The 17455-nt window shown below is 51.0% G+C and overlaps 2 protein-coding genes across 2 annotated transcripts; both read left to right on the top strand.

Moving 5' to 3' along the window:
- Positions 1–4297: 4297 nt before the first annotated feature.
- Positions 4298–6636, top strand: LTR84_002940 (uncharacterized protein; the record flags this gene model as incomplete). Its single annotated transcript, XM_064846540.1, has 7 exons — positions 4298–4417; positions 4469–4646; positions 4696–5075; positions 5131–5215; positions 5307–5345; positions 5394–5624; positions 5675–6636. 7 exons carry the CDS (start codon positions 4298–4300, stop codon positions 6634–6636), a joined length of 1995 nt encoding a protein of 664 aa, XP_064706150.1.
- Positions 6637–7677: 1041 nt separating this feature from the next.
- Positions 7678–13093, top strand: LTR84_002939 (uncharacterized protein; the record flags this gene model as incomplete). Its single annotated transcript, XM_064846539.1, has 6 exons — positions 7678–8187; positions 8267–8446; positions 8505–9474; positions 9528–10355; positions 10498–11232; positions 11283–13093. The coding sequence occupies 6 exons, from the start codon at positions 7678–7680 to the stop codon at positions 13091–13093; spliced, it is 5034 nt and encodes a 1677-aa protein (XP_064706149.1).
- Positions 13094–17455: the final 4362 nt, after the last annotated feature.

Here is a 17455-nt window from a genome sequence, read left to right as displayed (position 1 = left end):
GTTACTGGGTAGTCATGTAGATAGAACAGGGTCCGTCTGGCTAGTGGTTGCTTGCTGCTACTGCAAATACAGCCAGGCATGAATCCCTCACCCAAAAACCGTGAAAAGGGCTAACAACAGGCGTGAAATTTGAACGGACTCGAGAAAGAAAAACCACTCCTGCTTCCCCACAAATGCCACTCAACTTCCCCCTGGCAAATCTCATGGTCGGTCCGTTCAGCTTGCCTAACTACGAGTAGGAGGAGGTTACGAGGGATCGTCCGCCGTCAGTGAACTAGCAGGCTGTTGCAGTCTCCGCATAGCTTCCTTGGTGCACATTGTGTTTCACGGTCACGATCTCTCACCGAGCAAAAGGATTTTTCACGGGTTGTTGGGGAGGGGAGGGGACGCGGACATGGTACAAGACAGCGCGGAAGACGGGGATGAAAGGGGGGAAATCACTGACTGACTGACTGACTGACTGGAAGTGAGGTTTTTGTTGAAGGGGGTGGTGCGACCTGGAACACAGCATCTTCCCAACCTGAAAAAGGAGGGACATGCTATCTGCTATGCTGTGTGGCATGCCAGTGCGGCCGCGGTAGGGCAGGGCCGGGCTGGCTGGCGACGCCTCTTTCCTACCGTATGCCCTTTTCGTGTTCTGTCGAAGCGGCCAGTTGGTCGGTCATGGTCTGTGATGGGGGAGAGGTAGATGAGGAGAGAGGTGGATTGTGTGTCTACGAGGACGTGTGTGTGTGCCCTGGAAATTTCTTCCATGCTCAACATCTTCGGTAGTTCGCCTTTGCCGACACACTCACCCACACTCTAGACGATGCAGCAGAGATGTCGGACGTGAGAGGCTCACCAAAAATACCTACAGAAGTAAACTAGCTAGTTAGTGGCAAGGGAGGGTAAATGCATGCGCAAGGTAGGTAGTTAGGCGCAGGCCGGTCCTTCGTGCCTGTCCAGAACTCATTACTTCACGAGTTTGCGACTTGCATCTCGATCTCAGCTGAGTCCGGCTTCTTCTTTTGACCCCAGGTGCTCCAGCCAAGCATGGTTCCACCTTTGATTTGCATGGCGATGCACAGAGCTTTCCATTCGCATTCACGAAGCAAGGGGGATGCCAGGAACTTGAAGGTTCAGCCCCGCTGCCACTGCCGGGAAGCAGAGTTAAGGTGTAAAGAAAAACTCGGATCGGTCTAGGTCGGTGACAGTTTGGAGGGCAGGGAATCGCCCAAGCGAACTTTAGCTACAACAGGGGGAGGCTTGGTGCCGGCTTGAACCCTCGTGGGGATCTTGACACCTTGGATGGTGGTGGCCATCCAACCAGTGGGCTTGTGAAAAATATGTACTTACATAGGTAGCTCAGGGGACCGTGACCCTTGCAACCGTGCGCTTTTTCGTCTCTCGTCCTACTTGCCTGGTGACACGCATGGACGGAAGGGAAGGACTTTCAGATTGCAGATTGCAGACTGCAGACTAAGATATCAGGTGTCTGCTTTACAGTTTGGATGGTGCTGGGATTGGCTTACACCGATGATGGGACGGGTCGAATAGCCGCCCACAAGGATTCAGTGATGGGCAACATGAGAACAGCAACTTGAAGCAGTATGTGTGCTTTCTGGTGTCACCAGTCGAGTTGCCTGTCAGCGTTGGGTTAGGTAGCACGAGTGTCTTCGTTCCAAGTACTTCGCAAACTGAGGGTGATTAGTCCGGACTCGTTTTGGCTTCCTGAACGCAGTTTTTGATGCCAGCGTGCATTTTACCTGGCCGTGATATTGGTGTGTTCACGAGTATATCAGTGTGGAGCGCGCCTCTGGAGACGCCCGAACCCCTCCCCAGACTTCTGAAGGGACTTAGCTGTACGAGCTAAACGCCTTCCGGGTTCCGGGCCTGCGAATGCGCGGGAGGGTCGAGGCAGACCGGGTACTAGTTAGTACCTAAACCCCAGAGCGCTAGCTAGTGCAGCCATGATGCAATGCTTTTTACGACTGCAGTAAGCTGGAAGTTGTTGCAGATTGCGGCCCGCGGAAGCATGGTGAGAGTGAGAGTCTTGGGAGGGTTATCCCTAATCCGGGGGATAGAGTCACACAAAACAGCCGATCCGATGAAGCGATGAAGCGTCACAATCCTGAGATTAGTTGCTTTTGGTTGCGGGCGTGCAAGCCCGCGATGGGCAGGTTCGTTGCCGCAGCCTCATTAGTCTGAAGGAGTGACTATCGGTACTTTGAGCGTGGGTAGCTACACTGGCGGATAGTGCTATCCGTCTCCCCCGGGCCACAATCTTGATGATTTGGTCGTCCCACCCCTGGTAAGCAAGCTCCCAAACGACTCCAGATCCAGACGGGAGTCTTGTCATTCATGTCTGGTCGGTGTCGTTCGCCTTCCTCTAGGATACCAGATTGGCTTCCATGACCATGACCATGACCATGACTCGGGCGCTGTCTCTCTCGTCCGTCAGGTGGAGTATCCCGTAGCTCCCCTGCGCACATGAGCATGCCTCTTGAGTCTTGAATGATCTACACACGTACTAAACTGTTGCTGCTGTGCAAGCCACCAAGGGCAAGCCAGGAACCGGCATATTGCCGCCACCGCCACCACTTCCATCAAACTTGCACACCACCATGAACGGACAGGACCAAAAGAGGGAGGGGAGGGGCTAAGTCGACTGGTGCAACGATGGGGAGAGACAGCGAGTGCCTTGTGTCTTGAAGGGACTAGAATAGGCAGTGTCCTCTCGAACCGTCGTGTCATGAGTCCTATCCGTACGGACCTGGTAGTATCCATCGTGTCCATCCTAGCAATTCGTGGAGTCTGTCTGTAGTTCCCCTCGTCTCAGTCTTCAGGTTGAGGTTCCCACCCACAGCCTAATTGGCAAACTGCCTCCCGCGCTGCCACCACCCCGTCTGCCTTTCGCCATCATCTCCTAGATCATTGGCGTGGAGAACAGCTTCGCCCGATTGGCAACTTCATATACAACCTCGCCTGAGGCCATCTGGAGTTTTCTTCTCCTCATCATCCTCCTCGCTCCACGATTCTTCTCCAGACTCCGGCCGCCCTACACTGCTTGGGCTGACTACTCCCTAGCTCAATCGCTCTTGGACTATCCGCTTTGCAGTAAAGATCATCGTTCCCAATGTTCGGACAGCCTCATACACCTTGAACACACAAACGACAGTGCTTGACCACCGGGAGAGGAAGCACACACTTAAGCAACATTTTGGTTGGGTCGATTTGATCTTTGTTTGTTTTTTCTCCCCTCGTTCGGTCGCTGAGGGACTCTCTTCCCATCTCCAGTCTGTTCGCTGTCCACCGTGCTTGTCCATGCCAGCACCAGATATCGGCCAACACAAAAATTGCCTCTACGACGACACTATCTACGACTTCAACACCTATTTACTGTGGCCTCGGTATCCAAAGCTCAACCAGTCCGTCTTGGCAGTGCCCATGGCTAGTTAGGCCCTGATACATCATCCAGTCCATCACTGGTCGGCATCGTCTTTTGCTTTGTGTACTTTCCTGGCGGTTTACCCTTGCTATTTGAGTCCCGGCACGCAGCGCGCGTGGTGCTGCATCTTGAGGCTGGCTAGCGTGAAATCACTCTTCCCAAACATCCTGGGATTTTCTCCAACAAACTGCATACGCACTCGCTTCTTGCAAGGCGGTCTGCACTCATCCTGCAGAACCCGTTGCTGGCATCTCATCTGTGGTCTTCAGACAAGGTCGGTCAATCTCATTTTTTCCCTCTCAGCATGTCCGTCCTGCACGCTTCGTCTCTGCCGTTCTTGCGGTTGGCTTTGGCTTGCCGGCTAGGAAGCATGATTGACATCCGCAACCTTATGGTGGCCCAGTGGGGTAACTAGCCTCCTCACTAGGTTGCTTTTTATTAGGGGCCGCTGTGCCGCTCTCTCCGCAACTTGGCTTCAGCATTTCAAGCACCCGCAGCGACGCAGAGTTAACACCCTCAGGGATGGGAGCCCAAGCACAGGAAGATTGACTCCCCGTATCTCATACACAGGCGCTCTAGCCTCCGCCTGCCTCTGAAACCCAAGTTCTAGTTACAGCCCCGAGTGCCCCTCTTTCCATCCCCAGCGCTCACTGTCCACTCCCAAAAAGATACCCATGCTAAATGCTGTCAAGTGCTCAGTCTAGTGTGGCCCCCCTCGATTGAACCAGTGCTTGTTCAGCTAGTGCTCAGGCGAAGCGGTGCCACTACCATTCGTCCTTGCCCTTCTACTTCCCCACTGAAGATACGGCCATTCCGCAACCATCCTTCATACTCCATACTCGTACTGTAGTAGCTCAACGTCACTCCGTAATGACCTTGATGGCAGCTCATATGTCGCCGCTACAAACGACTCTACGTCCTCCACGGGTCACGCCCGAACTGAACCCTGGCTCAAAGGCCAAGGATGGCACAACTAAGAAGAGTAATTTAGTAAGTACCACAAAAGGCCATGTCTTCAGCCTGTCATTCTAACAGCAATAGGACAAGATCAAAAAGCTAATTGAACAGCTCGAAGATGTGCTTCTTATGGCTGTCAATGACAAGGGCGAGGTTCAGGTGCTGGCCTCACCAAATTTGAAGCAAGTCAAGTGGAATATCATGGGGGATGCCCGTGAAACCTTCAAAGAATACATACAGGACCGTGATCCTGTATCCGACCGTGAGTAAGCACTGCCTGAGGATTGTCATCCAGTCACTGACAAGATCAGGGAACGTATCTGAAGCGGCAAGGCTAGATACCGAACAACCTAGCAAAGTTCGACCACAAGCCAAGAAATCCACTCACGGGCCTGAATCGGGTAGCAACCTCTCCGAAGGTTCCATAAGCTACATGGCTCAACGTCCCGCGAAGCGACAAAGATCAAGGACTATGATTGAATCATCATGTGCTGGCACGTCCGTCACGATTCCAGTTCGCCAACCTCGTGAGCGACGTTCCAGGCGCCCGTCTATGAATGAAATGCTTCAGATCCAGGTTGATGACCAGGCGCGACTGGAACAATGGTTCACGGACGCTTTCGTGGATATACAACAAGTGGTCTGCAGACTCATTGCCAAGGTTTGGATCAAGAAGATCCATCCGAAAAAGGTTTGGGCTACTCTCCTGGGATCTCAAGATGAACTATACTGACTGTAATACCCAGCAATCCACGCATCCTTATAATGGACAGATGCCACGCGATCAGATAGCAGATCCAAACCGAACAAGACCCCCATACTGGCCAAAGAGTGAGTCACAATGCCTCTGTCAGCTCGCGGGCCGTGCCCTAGCCACGGTTTATCGGCTTGAAGGCAGATCGCTAATCGCTCAATATGACAGATGTCAAACATAAAGAACCAGACCACATTGCAAAAGATGGTAAGACTTCCGCCAGCTTAGATGAGAAGAGCAACTAACATCGTGAAGAGAGAGTAAAACTGCTCGTGCACCTGGTTATGCACACTCCTCAGGCAATCATACTCAATCCTATAGATCCTGACAACCAGGATGAAGTGAGAGCACAGGGTTTAATCGACTGTCTGGAGGAGAAAAGAGGTGAAATAATTGCTGGACCAAAGGGGGAAGCCTGCTGGACGACCGTTCAGCAGGTAATTGAAACGCGGAAAATGGTGGAGCAATTCGAAGCAGGCGAGATCGGTAAGTCGTTGTGTCTTGCATGAAGAATAGAGTTGGTCTAACCACAACAGATGGCGACACCCTTCTGTTTCTGCCCAATATCAAACTTCGCTTGACACGTGCGCAACAGCTTGACTCTGAGAAGGAATTGGGCTCTACTGCCGGCCATGGTCTGCCGGCGGCAAGCGACGAGTCCCCCTCGGAAGACGTGGGTGATGATCAAATGTCCACCCCAGCGTCATCCACTTTGCATTCACCAGCCGAGGATCACCGTGTGGATGAGCGCCCATCGCGCAGTAGACCTCATGCCTCTTCTGCAACGGTCAATGGTCGAACCCGGCCAGTGATTGGGGGGCTAAGAGATCGACCCTCCTGGAATACCCGGCAACATCCCTCTATGACGATGCCTCGAAGTCCACAAGACATCCCGCCCGAGATGGCTCTTGGGATGGGAAGGTTCGAATGTAACATCGATGCCACAATGCAAGATGCAATGGTTGCAGAGCCTCAAAATGGGCTCCGACCGGTCCAACTTCACAATCAACTGAATTATGGAATCAGCCAACAACTGTCGGCCGCCATTCCAATGGCTCCAGGTGCATTTGATGCTTCTGCCCACGATGTTGTTCTTGTTGATCATCACGCGATGTCACATGACATGATGCATGGAATCTCGCACGGTATGCCTGTCCAGGAGGATTTGAATTATCATCAGCCCTGGTTGGCAATGCTCGACCCTGCCATGTCACCAAACCCATCCCACAGCATGTTTGGTCTACACCAACACATGCAAATGCAAGCACAGTTACCACCTCACAATTACTTCGACACATCATCAGCCGAACCAGTTGCTGGGATGCCACGCTGTAGTCTGCCTTTGATGACTCCATCTCCGCCCTATCAGGTCGTCAATCATGGATCCCGTCGAACATTACCTGTTCGTGTCATGAGTGAGCCGCAGCTACAAATGGTTTCACTCACTGAAGAAGATCTGGAGTCGAAGGATGTTGTTGGTTCTTACCATCACATGTAGATTTGCGACTCATCGGCGATGTTACATCTTTGACAGCATTACCCGGCGCTTCGGTACAGCCTGGGGCGCGATGTCCGAATGGTATTTCGGAAAGCACCCATTACCCTCTTTGCAGTCTCCTTTTTTCTCCTTTCAGGTTGTGATGATTCTCCCTCAATTTACACCAGATTTCGATGTTGTTCTCTGTCATGGATTTGCTCAACTTTTCGTTCGGCTCAGCGATCTTTTGTTATCTCGGCCAAAAATTTGTCGACTTTGCGCAAGCGAACAGCTATGACCACGATGAGGTAGATAATGCCTCCAGAATCCGGCATTCTTTATCATCCGCATTGGAAGAAATGGGCCTTGACCGGTCCAATGCCACCAAACTAAAGAAAGACTACACAATATTAATGACCATGTTTTCACTGTTGCACAATTTCACGACCATCATACACCGCAAGCGAGGGTAATGGCGGGGAGTGCGGAGTCAGAAGTCTGGAAGCATGGATCATTCTCGGAAAGAGGTTTTCAAGGCGTTGTTTGATTTTTCATGAGTTCAAGTCTAAATTGCAGAGCACAGAATGCAGAAGCATCACTGGTCAGGGGTGGAAGCTGTTCGGTTGGGACCTTCTTGTCGGTTTGCAGGACCGGGTTTGCGCTAAAAGACGAAGACGAAGACTCAGTAACTTACTGTGGTACTAGATTGAACATAATGACAACCTTAAGGTGTGTTTACTCTACGCTCCCAGTCACAAAGTGGACTCATTATTCATGTGATCATGTGATCGTCGTGCTTAGTCAGTCGATCGTTTGCCTGCGGCTGCGACCGTCACTGAAAGGCAAACGCCGCATGCATCACGAACTGAAAGTAATTCCACTTGCATGCCCACTGCGATTCTTCAACCCTTGTGTCACGAATCCTAAATATCAACACACTTTCATCATCGCATCACTGTCACAGCTACGCTGATTTCTCTTCGACCTTGTCAAGTCTGCCCAACACAAAACTTAACTCCGGCAATGACAATCCTCCAATGTTGAACAGCACATCACTAGCCAATGTCTACGCCGACCAGCCGCGGTCAACGTGGTGGCAGCGCGACCAGAGGTGGGGGACGAGCCACTCCATTCCAGCCTACCAGAGGTCGTGGTAATTCCAGAGGAGGCGCGACACCTTCAGCGACTCCACGTGGACGAGGAAGGGGACGTGGTGGAGCAGCAACAAGTACTGGCGGTGGACTCTTGCAGAAGCTTCGTGCTGGCACCATGCAGAGAGGATCTACTGGAAATACAGTCGCGTCTGGAGGAGGTACGAGAGCTGGACTGCGCGCTTTCCTGAAGAGTGGAATCATTGACGAAATAACAGGACGTGGTTCAAACACTGCACACCGAGGCTCCTTTCCTGCGACAACCACTCAAACGCGAGGGCGTGGACGCGGACGCGGCTATGTCTCCCAGGCTTTCAACGAAACCAAAACACCGCCGTCGGCTACTCCTTCGCGCACGTCCTCTCCTGCGCCATCAAACCAGAGAGACTTTATGAATGCTGCTATTGACAGATTCACCGTCGTACGTCTTCCCTTCCTGAGCGCCTCGCTGACCATGTGGATTGAATGACAGGCCTCTAACACCCGAATTCTACATCTAGCTCAAACAAGAACGAGAAGGAGAGCGCGCGCAAGCTATTCGCGATGGTTTTCTCGCCGATCCTGATAAGAAGACAAGTCTCGACAATGCCATTACGCCAGTTGGAACCTGTACAGACATGTGCCCTCCCTTTGAAAGAGTTGAACGCATTGTGCAGAATATGGTTGACAAAGCTGAAAAGGTGCGAAATACTGATTGGGGTTTTGGGTCAATGGCAGGACAGTGCTGATGGAGATTAGGTCCATAACGATGACACAGGCAAGGACATGCCTTCGGAGGATCGTATGGTAAAGCGATTTCGACGATCTGCTGCAGGATACGACGAGCAGCTTCCCTCAGACATACGGACGCCGGAAACTCTCCGCCGAACACTCGACTATCTCCTCAACAACATCATTGGAGGAAATGAACGGCTGGCGACTGTCCACAAATATGTCTGGGACAGGACAAGAGGCATTCGAAACGACTTCTCCATTCAGCAAGTCTCCAGGCCGGAAGATGTTCGGATCGCTGTCGAATGCTACGAAAGGATCGCCAGATTCCACATTCTTTCTCTACACCAGTTGGCTAATGCAGATAATCTCTGGGAAGGCGAGAACTTTGATGCCCATCAGGAGCGAGAGCAGTTGAACAACACTCTTCTTTCCTTGCTATACTATTATGATGACCACAGACAAAATATCGACTTTCCGAACGAGGGTGAGTTCCGGGCTTACTGTATCATCTTTGAAATGCAATCGCAAAACCCGGACCTCGAGGATCGAGTTCAATCCTGGCCGAAAGCTCTTTTGCAAGATCGAAGAGTCAAAACTGCATTGAAGCTCTATAAAGCTGCGGGCAACACCCTCTTTGACCAGGGCCCGTTACGACCGATGGAAACATTTGCCATTGCACAAAACAACTTGGGCAGCTTCTGGCAGGTGCTTTCATCAAATGCGGTGCCTTACATCATGGCGTGTGTTGCGGAAATCTATTTCGGCCCAATCAGATTTGCTGGACTGGATGCGTTATGGCATTCTGCAAAGAGTGCACCGGCAGGTCAGCAGGCCAGATCTCGAGACTGGAGCCTTTCGGATCTCACAACATATCTTCACTTCGACACTGAAGAAGAGACGAAAGACTTCTGTGGTGCGTTTGAGCTAGATTTCACCACGGACGGCGATGCGGAATATCTAGATCCAACCTCAAATGGCGATGCCAACCTCGATCGTGCGTATTTCCACCCTTACATACCGAGAAAGTCGTTTCTGATAGCAGGATAGAATCTTCCATTCCACGACAACAATCCTTCTCGCATGACATAGTCGAGAAGAAGCGATACCGCCGATCGTTGACAGCAGTTATCAATGGCGTATCTGTGGCTCAAGCAATTCGAGAGGGTTGGGTTGAAGCTGATGATGAGCTGGAAGCCGAACAGGCAGAGGTTCAAAATGATGAGCAGAGTCTCTTCGTGCCGGAGGGTAGGTCATTTGGCGACTCCTCCACCCCGTCAATCTTCGGCCCAGGCCTCAATCCTGGTGCGTCGATTTTCAAACCGGCAGGAGCATCGTCATCGCCTGTTGAAAAGGTATCGAGCTTCGGCCAGCCTACTGACTTTGCCAAATTTGGCATAACCGCACCTCCTTCGAGCTCTACCACCTTTGGAGGTGCCACTACGCAAACGGCAAGCATGCCAGACAACACTTCGACTGTATTTGCCAAACCGGTGGTTGAAGAGAGGAAACCGTTCTCGACGTTCGGTCAGCCGACTAGTGCGACTGCTCCAACTGTGAGCCAGCCCTTTGCCTTTGGTTCATCTACTCAGTCGGCTCCGTTACAGACACCATCAACGCCTTCACCAACCAGTCTTGGAATATTCGGAGGCGCGAAGAAGAATGAGCCGAGTGCAGTGGGGCCAGTACAGCAACATACATCCTCAGGCTTCAATTTCGGGAAGCCACCATCAACAACTTCAGTTGCACCTGCACCCAGAGCACAAGAACAAACGACAGCAGCGACAGTTTCAAATGTGACAGTCTCATCTGGCACCTTTAACTCATCAAACCCCACCTTCCCACCCTTCCCTCCCGGCAGCCTGCAATTATCAGATGGTAAGTCTTGTTGTTCCCAAATCTGATTGTTGTCTCCCTATTCAACCTCATGTCAACACTTCTATTCACTCTCCACAATCCAATTTTCACTAGCTTCATATTCACCTCCATTGTTGTTATTGACCATGACATACCTTGACAGATTCAACCACAATATCTACGACCCCATCTGCCGCACCACCAACCAGCACTCAGTTCAAGTTTCCAACCTTCAATTTCACAAATCCCTCAGATTCATCAAACTCGTCTGTTCCCTCAAATCTGCCAGCTACCCAACCACCTGTACTGTATCAACAGCCTCCTTCCAATAATCAGTCCGCAACATCTGAGCCGGTCTCAGGGTCGCAACCTTTCAAGTTTCCTTCAGTTTCCTCACAATCCTTACCTCAATTTTCTACCCATTCGCCGCCACCTCCAGCAACTCTTGCTGAGAACACATCCCAATCGACACCATCCACCACTCAAGATACCTCGACAGCAAGCAAAGCACAATCGCAGATTTCTGCTCCTCCGAGTATTGGTGTAAACCATTCATCACAGACATTTCACTCCCCTTCAGTGAAACCACCAATAAGTACCCCAACTGCTCCAGCTGACAAGAAAACAATCACACAAAAATCTTTGAACACCTTGTCCACCACGCCAAAGGCTCCATCACCACTTAGAAATACCTTCTCTGCACCCCAGCCTCAACCAACAACTTCTCCAGATCCAAGCGTCACGCAAAAAGAAAGAGATCGACTCACGAAGGACTTTGCTCGGGTAGCACTGCTAAAGCAAAACGGTCTCATACAGCAGTACATTGAGTACAATCTACCTGAAATTGTCAAATCAGTCTTCAATCAGCACCATCGTGATATTCATCGTGCAGCTGTTGGTGAGTTTTAGCCCTTCACTGTCCTCAACCCTCACTGATAACCTCCATAGCTTCGATTCGTGAGCGTATTATGAAGCGCAAATTTGCCAACCTCTGGAGAGCATTGACCTGGAACAAGATTCTCCGTCGTAGGGCAAACAATCGCCGCCAGCAATTCTCTGAAACCATCAGAGCAATCGAAGACAAGCAAAAGAAAGCTGATGAAGAGCTACAAGCCATCATGGCGGCTGTTCAGGAAACCAAACGCGTTCAGCGTGAGATGCAAGACAAAGCAGAGTTGGACCAAGAAGTGAAAGAAATGCTTGCAGCCAGAAAGAAGACTTACGAAGCAACTCACAACGTGCAAAAGGTTGCTGGGCAAAAACGAAAGAGCCTGTCTGCGCACGATAATCCCATGGACGCCAACGGAGCCGTCAACCCCGGGCCATCAACACCAAGTCACAAACGTTCTAGGACCCTTGGTACACTCTCTGCACCATCCAACTCTAGTTTGAGGTATGCTAAGCCTGTTCCCGGCGCATATCCTCCTGCTGGGTCACCATCAGTCTTCTCTCAGTCTTCACTGCTGGGCCGCTCTTTCAGTAATCATAGCTTGCGTCAATCCATGTCCAGTGGCAGACTGAGTCACGATGACCGACCAAAGCTTGATACAACTAAGACTGATTATTTCAGACTTAAGGCTCTTGGTATTGACCCAGAAACACCCCTGGTCCCATTAACCGACAACCAAGTCGAATTGAAGAGAAAAAGAGAAGCTGAAGAGAAGCGACGTCAGATTGATAACTTGAAACGTCCGCGGTATTATGGAGGGAGCTTCAGACCACAGGCGAGCCCAAGTCCACCACCGACAGTTTCTGAATCCTCACTCCAAGTTCCCTCGCCTCTTGAACCAGTCTATCATGAACCAAAGACTAAGACCAAACGACCAGTCCAGGATGACGACGATGACCTTCTGGAGCGAGCTAGAGCTCAACGCAAAGAACTAGAAACGGGAACAAATTGGCTCAGGGATACTAGGTTGCAACTTGACAAGCAGATTGATCAAGAAGTGGAGCGCAGAATCGAAGAGGAACTGAGTGCACGCACCGCCCACTCAACTCCTAACAAATCACCTAATGGCTTGGCTCGCGCCAATGGGTACGAGTACTTGCCTGCTCCAGCTCAACCTGGTCTTCCCTTATCCCGCACAGAACAACGAATCCGCGCCACAGGTGCTCGTGGACTTGCCTTTAAGCCGTTGCGTTCACATGCCGATTATGTACCTATTGGAGTGGCAATGTCCAAACGCAGTGCCTTAAAATACAGCGGCGAATTGACCAGCCAGCAAGTTTCTAGCCCACTGAGGAGTGCATCTATCGATCATCTTGATATTGATCCAACTCTTCGTGGCAGTGCGACCTTGCACAGAAACTTCGTCTCGCAGAAGGCGGTCTCGAAGAAACGACCCTATGATGCCAGCGAAGATGAAGAAGAAGAAGAACATGAGTCTTACCGACCCGCACCTCCAAAACCCCAATATCATCCACACCACGCTCTTGCGGACGCTGATGAGGAGTCTGCCGAGGAATATGAAGAGGATTCCCGAGGAAGGGGAGGATATGATGAAGGGGATTACCAATATGACGACGAAGGTGAAGATGAGGAGGAAGAACTTGAAGAGGACGATGATCTCTATGAAGACGAAGAGGACGGATTCGACATAGACAATCGACCGCACAGCAACGGGAGTTACTCACTTCCTCCAGAGGAATTCGTCGATGATGGACGAAGTCCATCTACCAACGCAGTAGCCAGTCGGGCCGCGAGCAGTGCGCCCGGAGCGAGTGCAGATGATGCCTTTGTATTGAGTGACAGCGATTGAGTAAGGGCTTGCTCTAAGCACTGGATGGGAGATAGACTGAGCGGAAACAATCAACAAAGACTCGGTCAAGGAAGGGAGCATTTCTGACCGCAACCCGGCTAGTTAACAAATCGACGCAAGCTCGACTTTGCACACCACGCGCCGAGATAATTGGTGAAGCCATTACATGTATGGAAGATTGTAACATGGCATTGCAGCTCGGTGAATGAGCCAGATGGTGGGAAATGCACGAAATAATTAATCTATTTCCAACCTCAGTGTTGGCTTGGTTCTCTATCCAGCACTCGTCACTATGCCAAGAGAACATTGCCCATGAATTGGCAAAAGCTTGACAGTCATGCGGATTCAGATTGTAGATTATACGCCGTCCTACTACTTAGTTTCTAAAGTTATGTCCGGGAGAGCCATGTTGTGTTGATTGGTAATCCGCCTCTAATCTGAAGCGAAGACGATCCGGTTCCTCTGGAGGGGGTCAATCATTGCTGAATCTGTCTATAGTCAGGTAGAGCTGTGCGATCCAGGTCCATGAGCAGAGATGCTCAGCGGCATTGGTATTGGTATGAGTGACGTAGCGGTGCTGGAGTTTCCTAGTGGGATTGGGAGCAGGCGGAGCTGGCTCGTGGCTCGTCTTCAGATTGGAGCGTCGAGCGCGCTCTGACTCGACACGTCCGCCTCGTGTTCCCCCTTCCCTCAGTACGAACTGCATCTACCGGCTTCCCATTCTTGATACGAGCGATGGTGTAATTTGGTGTGGGGGGGAAAGGGACCGACCGCTAGAGTTCAAGGAGTGCTCGTTCCGGAGCGACAGGGCTGGGTGGCCACCGGTGATCCAGTGATGCACGATACGGATATGGGAACCCTTTCAGATCTCTATCTCTGTCTCTGCGGTGCGTGCGGGAGAGAGCGCTTGGCTCGCTAACTAGTCAGTTTGAGTTGCCACAAAATTCCTGAAATGGGTGGTGAGTTGGCCCTTCCTGGGATGGCTTCCCTTGGACGGTGGTCAGGAGGTGTGGCCGCGGTCATGGTTTTGTTGGTGGCTGTTGCCAACGCTGGCTGGGTTTGAATGCCTTCCTTGCTTTTCGTGACTTGGCCCCAATGGTCGTCATATCATGTTCCTTCGCGACGCAATCGTGCAGCTGCGGTTTGGAAAATATAGGGCTTGGTCTCGTCGGTAGTGGAAACGGGTTCTCTCTGAGAACCTTGTCAATGTCCGTCCATGTTTTGAGATCAATGCCGTCCGTGAAAGATCGATGTTGGATGTTTGCTCCACAGACAAGACATGTAGCGAGATCATCGTCAGCTGCCTAGTTTTTCTATCTGGCTAAAGAATGGAGAAGGCGAGCTTGGGGAACATTCAAAAGCTCGTAGGAAAGTTGAGCTGCTTCTTTGACTCAGCTAGTGGGGAACAGGAAAGAGTCCCTGCCTCTCGGCACAGCATAGCAGACGGCTATGAACAAAAGCCACCAGGCAGGGAAACAGCATGCATCTGTTGCTTGTCTCGAACAAGGTTCATAATTGCGAAGTCTTGGTCTACCACCGTGATCGGGGACGCCGCAGCACACAGCATTCGTTCGTATTGCTCGTCTCAGATGTAGCTTCCTGAGAGGGCTAAGCGCGTTGTTGGGACATTTTCGAGCCAACACCGCATTGCGTGCCCTTCTTGCTCTTGGCTCCGATCCTCGTACTGGTCCTGTACCCGTGCTGGCAGACCCGAGAGGATCCTAAGTTCGTATTTGAACAGCCACATTTGTGAGAGATGGGCTTTGAAATCTTCTCCTTCACGCGTTCGACCGGGTTTAGGAGAAATGATCAGCCATGATAGCCTCATCCGGAGCTAGTTAGGAACCCTTCCACAGTTCTGCTGGATTATGGCAATGTTGCTCTTCAGAAGCTTTTGTTTGAGTGGTGAATGGTGCCGTTGTGAGAGGAAAGTACACTTCGTGCGACTTCTCGTAACCTCTACTACTGTAGACCCTGATGCCACTTGTAGCATCGAAGTAAGCGCTGCGTTTTTCATCTGTAGATAAGCCTTTTAGCGCCCAAAGCTAAAAAGACTAAACGGCTTGGCAATCTGCATGGTCAAGGCCAACGGTTTTGAAAGGAACTTGAACCCCGCGCCTGCAAATTCTGATTTGTTGCATGCGATGTCTGGGACAACACGCCGCAAAAGATACGATATTGATTACTGCTGAGAGCATCTGGGGTTTGTCGCCGGTGCTTATCCTCTGCAGATACATCAAGCTACGTTTGGTCGAAAGAGAAATAGAGTCCTCTTTCAGCGATGAACAAAGCCGCGCCAACAAAAATTGGGCAGTTGGCGCATGTCATCTTCATTGCAAGCCCCAGCACCGTTTGCCAGCAACATCATGCGGCCCACACCAAGAGACGAAGTCCAAGGAAACCAATGAGATACGAACAAACCTACTCCACGCTATCCAATTCGGGCAGTTGTGGAATCCAGATATTCCTCGGCCACATTTGAAGGACTTAGTCACTGCAGAGGTTATCTCCTTCAGGTCAGGTGCGGCACCACTGAAGAGCCAACCAACATGTTATTCGCCTGCTGTCTGTCGCCTTCTGCCAGCTGTCCAGTCAACTTACCGGACACAATCCCTACCTGTGCATGCAGTAAAATCCCGCACATCTTTGGTGACTCGCAATTGGCATTGGTCTGCTGGGACGAGCCCAGCGGTATAATTTTGGTAAATGCTTGCATGCCAACCACTCAGACTCATTCACTAGCCATGCAGCGCAATCTGGCAACTCCTAGGCTCTGTTGGCCCCAGCCTTCCTGATAGGCCATGCCAATGACCCAAAGCCAGCTGTGCCCTCAATTGACACGCCATGCGAATGGTCAAATGCAAGTTGCTCTCAAGGATCCATGGCTCTTCTGCAGCTCAGATGTGTCCATGCTCCCGTGTCGATTTGCTGGAGCACATTGTAGATCTCATTCGCCAACCCATGGAAGCCGCTCTGAGAATTTATACCACTCGAGGAGATAGCTAGTTATCAACGCCCCTAGTTGATCGCATCCTACAGCACCGAACATGGTATGTACATGGTTCGTATAATTATCCACGAATGACGATAATTACTTCCCGCATATTGGGGACCTTCCATTGCGGACGAGTCTTGACAGATCCCGACCGTTTTGACCATGTAGCTGCTCTGACAGGACGAACAACAACTTCCCCAAATTCAATCTCGTGCCCTCGCGTCCTGTATCCGAGGTACTGAGGTCACTGTGGGATCATGATCTTTCTGGACTGGTGTCATTGCCATATTCTGACTGGCTGGGGGGACGCTGGTGTCCACTGTCCCGAGACTTTGGCGATCTTAAAGCACAATTCTCGATACGGAGGTTGAAACTCTCTTGGTTTACACCTTGGGGCGCTTGTTCGTAGGCTACGGGCACGAGGAATTAAACATAGCTCCTCAAGAGTACATATAGTCAATATCGACCCTGACTTTAGTTTCTGTGATACTCCTTGAACTTGAGATTTGAACTCCTACTGCGGCTTGAGTAGCTCTTTGGCTGTTCGCTTGGAATATCAATGAGAAGAAGTCTTGTGAACAATCTCTCACGGCTGGCGTTGAACACCAGGACTTCCTGTACCACCCGATCCTTGACATCTGCCGGGGCTACCATCTCGCCGTCTGCTGTCAAGCATCTCATTATCAACAAATTTATACGTCGCGAGAGCTCTTATCATCGAGCAGACACGTGCTATTGCGCCCGGTAGCCAATCCTCCACCATCACAAGCACACATGGACAGCGAGATCCGAGATCTGCGGAAGAAGATAACGTTACTCAAGAGCGAATGTGAAGTCCTAGAGAAGGCCAATCGAACCTCCGCAGCGGTCGCCGACATGATGAAAAAAGAAGTCAAGCGGTTAGAAGAGTTGTTATCAGCTGAACGAAATGGTGGGGTTAGTAAGAAGAGCGGCACGAGGCGATGAGAGGGGTTCAAGGGGCCAAGGTCACCCGCCGATTTCGACCGAGAAAATTACTCCAAGGGGCCTGAGGAGCCTCGACTCGACCAAATTCGCTTGATTACGCACTGCACTACCTACCTCGTCATCTACTACTACCAATATTCATGCCTACGAATTATGTCTTCAGTTCTAAGGGAAGGATTTGAGATCCGCTGGACTTGGGTCTTGAGATGAAAGTCAGATTCATCTCCGCCATCAGCCCACCGATGGCCTTGTTTGATGCAAGAAACGGCGCACTTGCATGGGTTCCAGGAAGGCGTGCGGTGAATTGATTCAGTCAGAATTTGGCTGTGTATTGAGGGCTTGAATTTCCACAATGTCACATAAGGACATCGTCACATCGGGGGTTCAAGAACACCGTTTAT

Source organism: Exophiala bonariae (assembly GCF_035927105.1).
Source record: "Exophiala bonariae strain CCFEE 5792 chromosome Unknown scaffold_14, whole genome shotgun sequence".
NCBI classification, from domain to species: Eukaryota; Fungi; Ascomycota; class Eurotiomycetes; order Chaetothyriales; family Herpotrichiellaceae; genus Exophiala; species Exophiala bonariae.
Note: the sequence above shows the minus strand (reverse complement) of the source record. Positions and strands in the feature narration are given on the sequence as shown.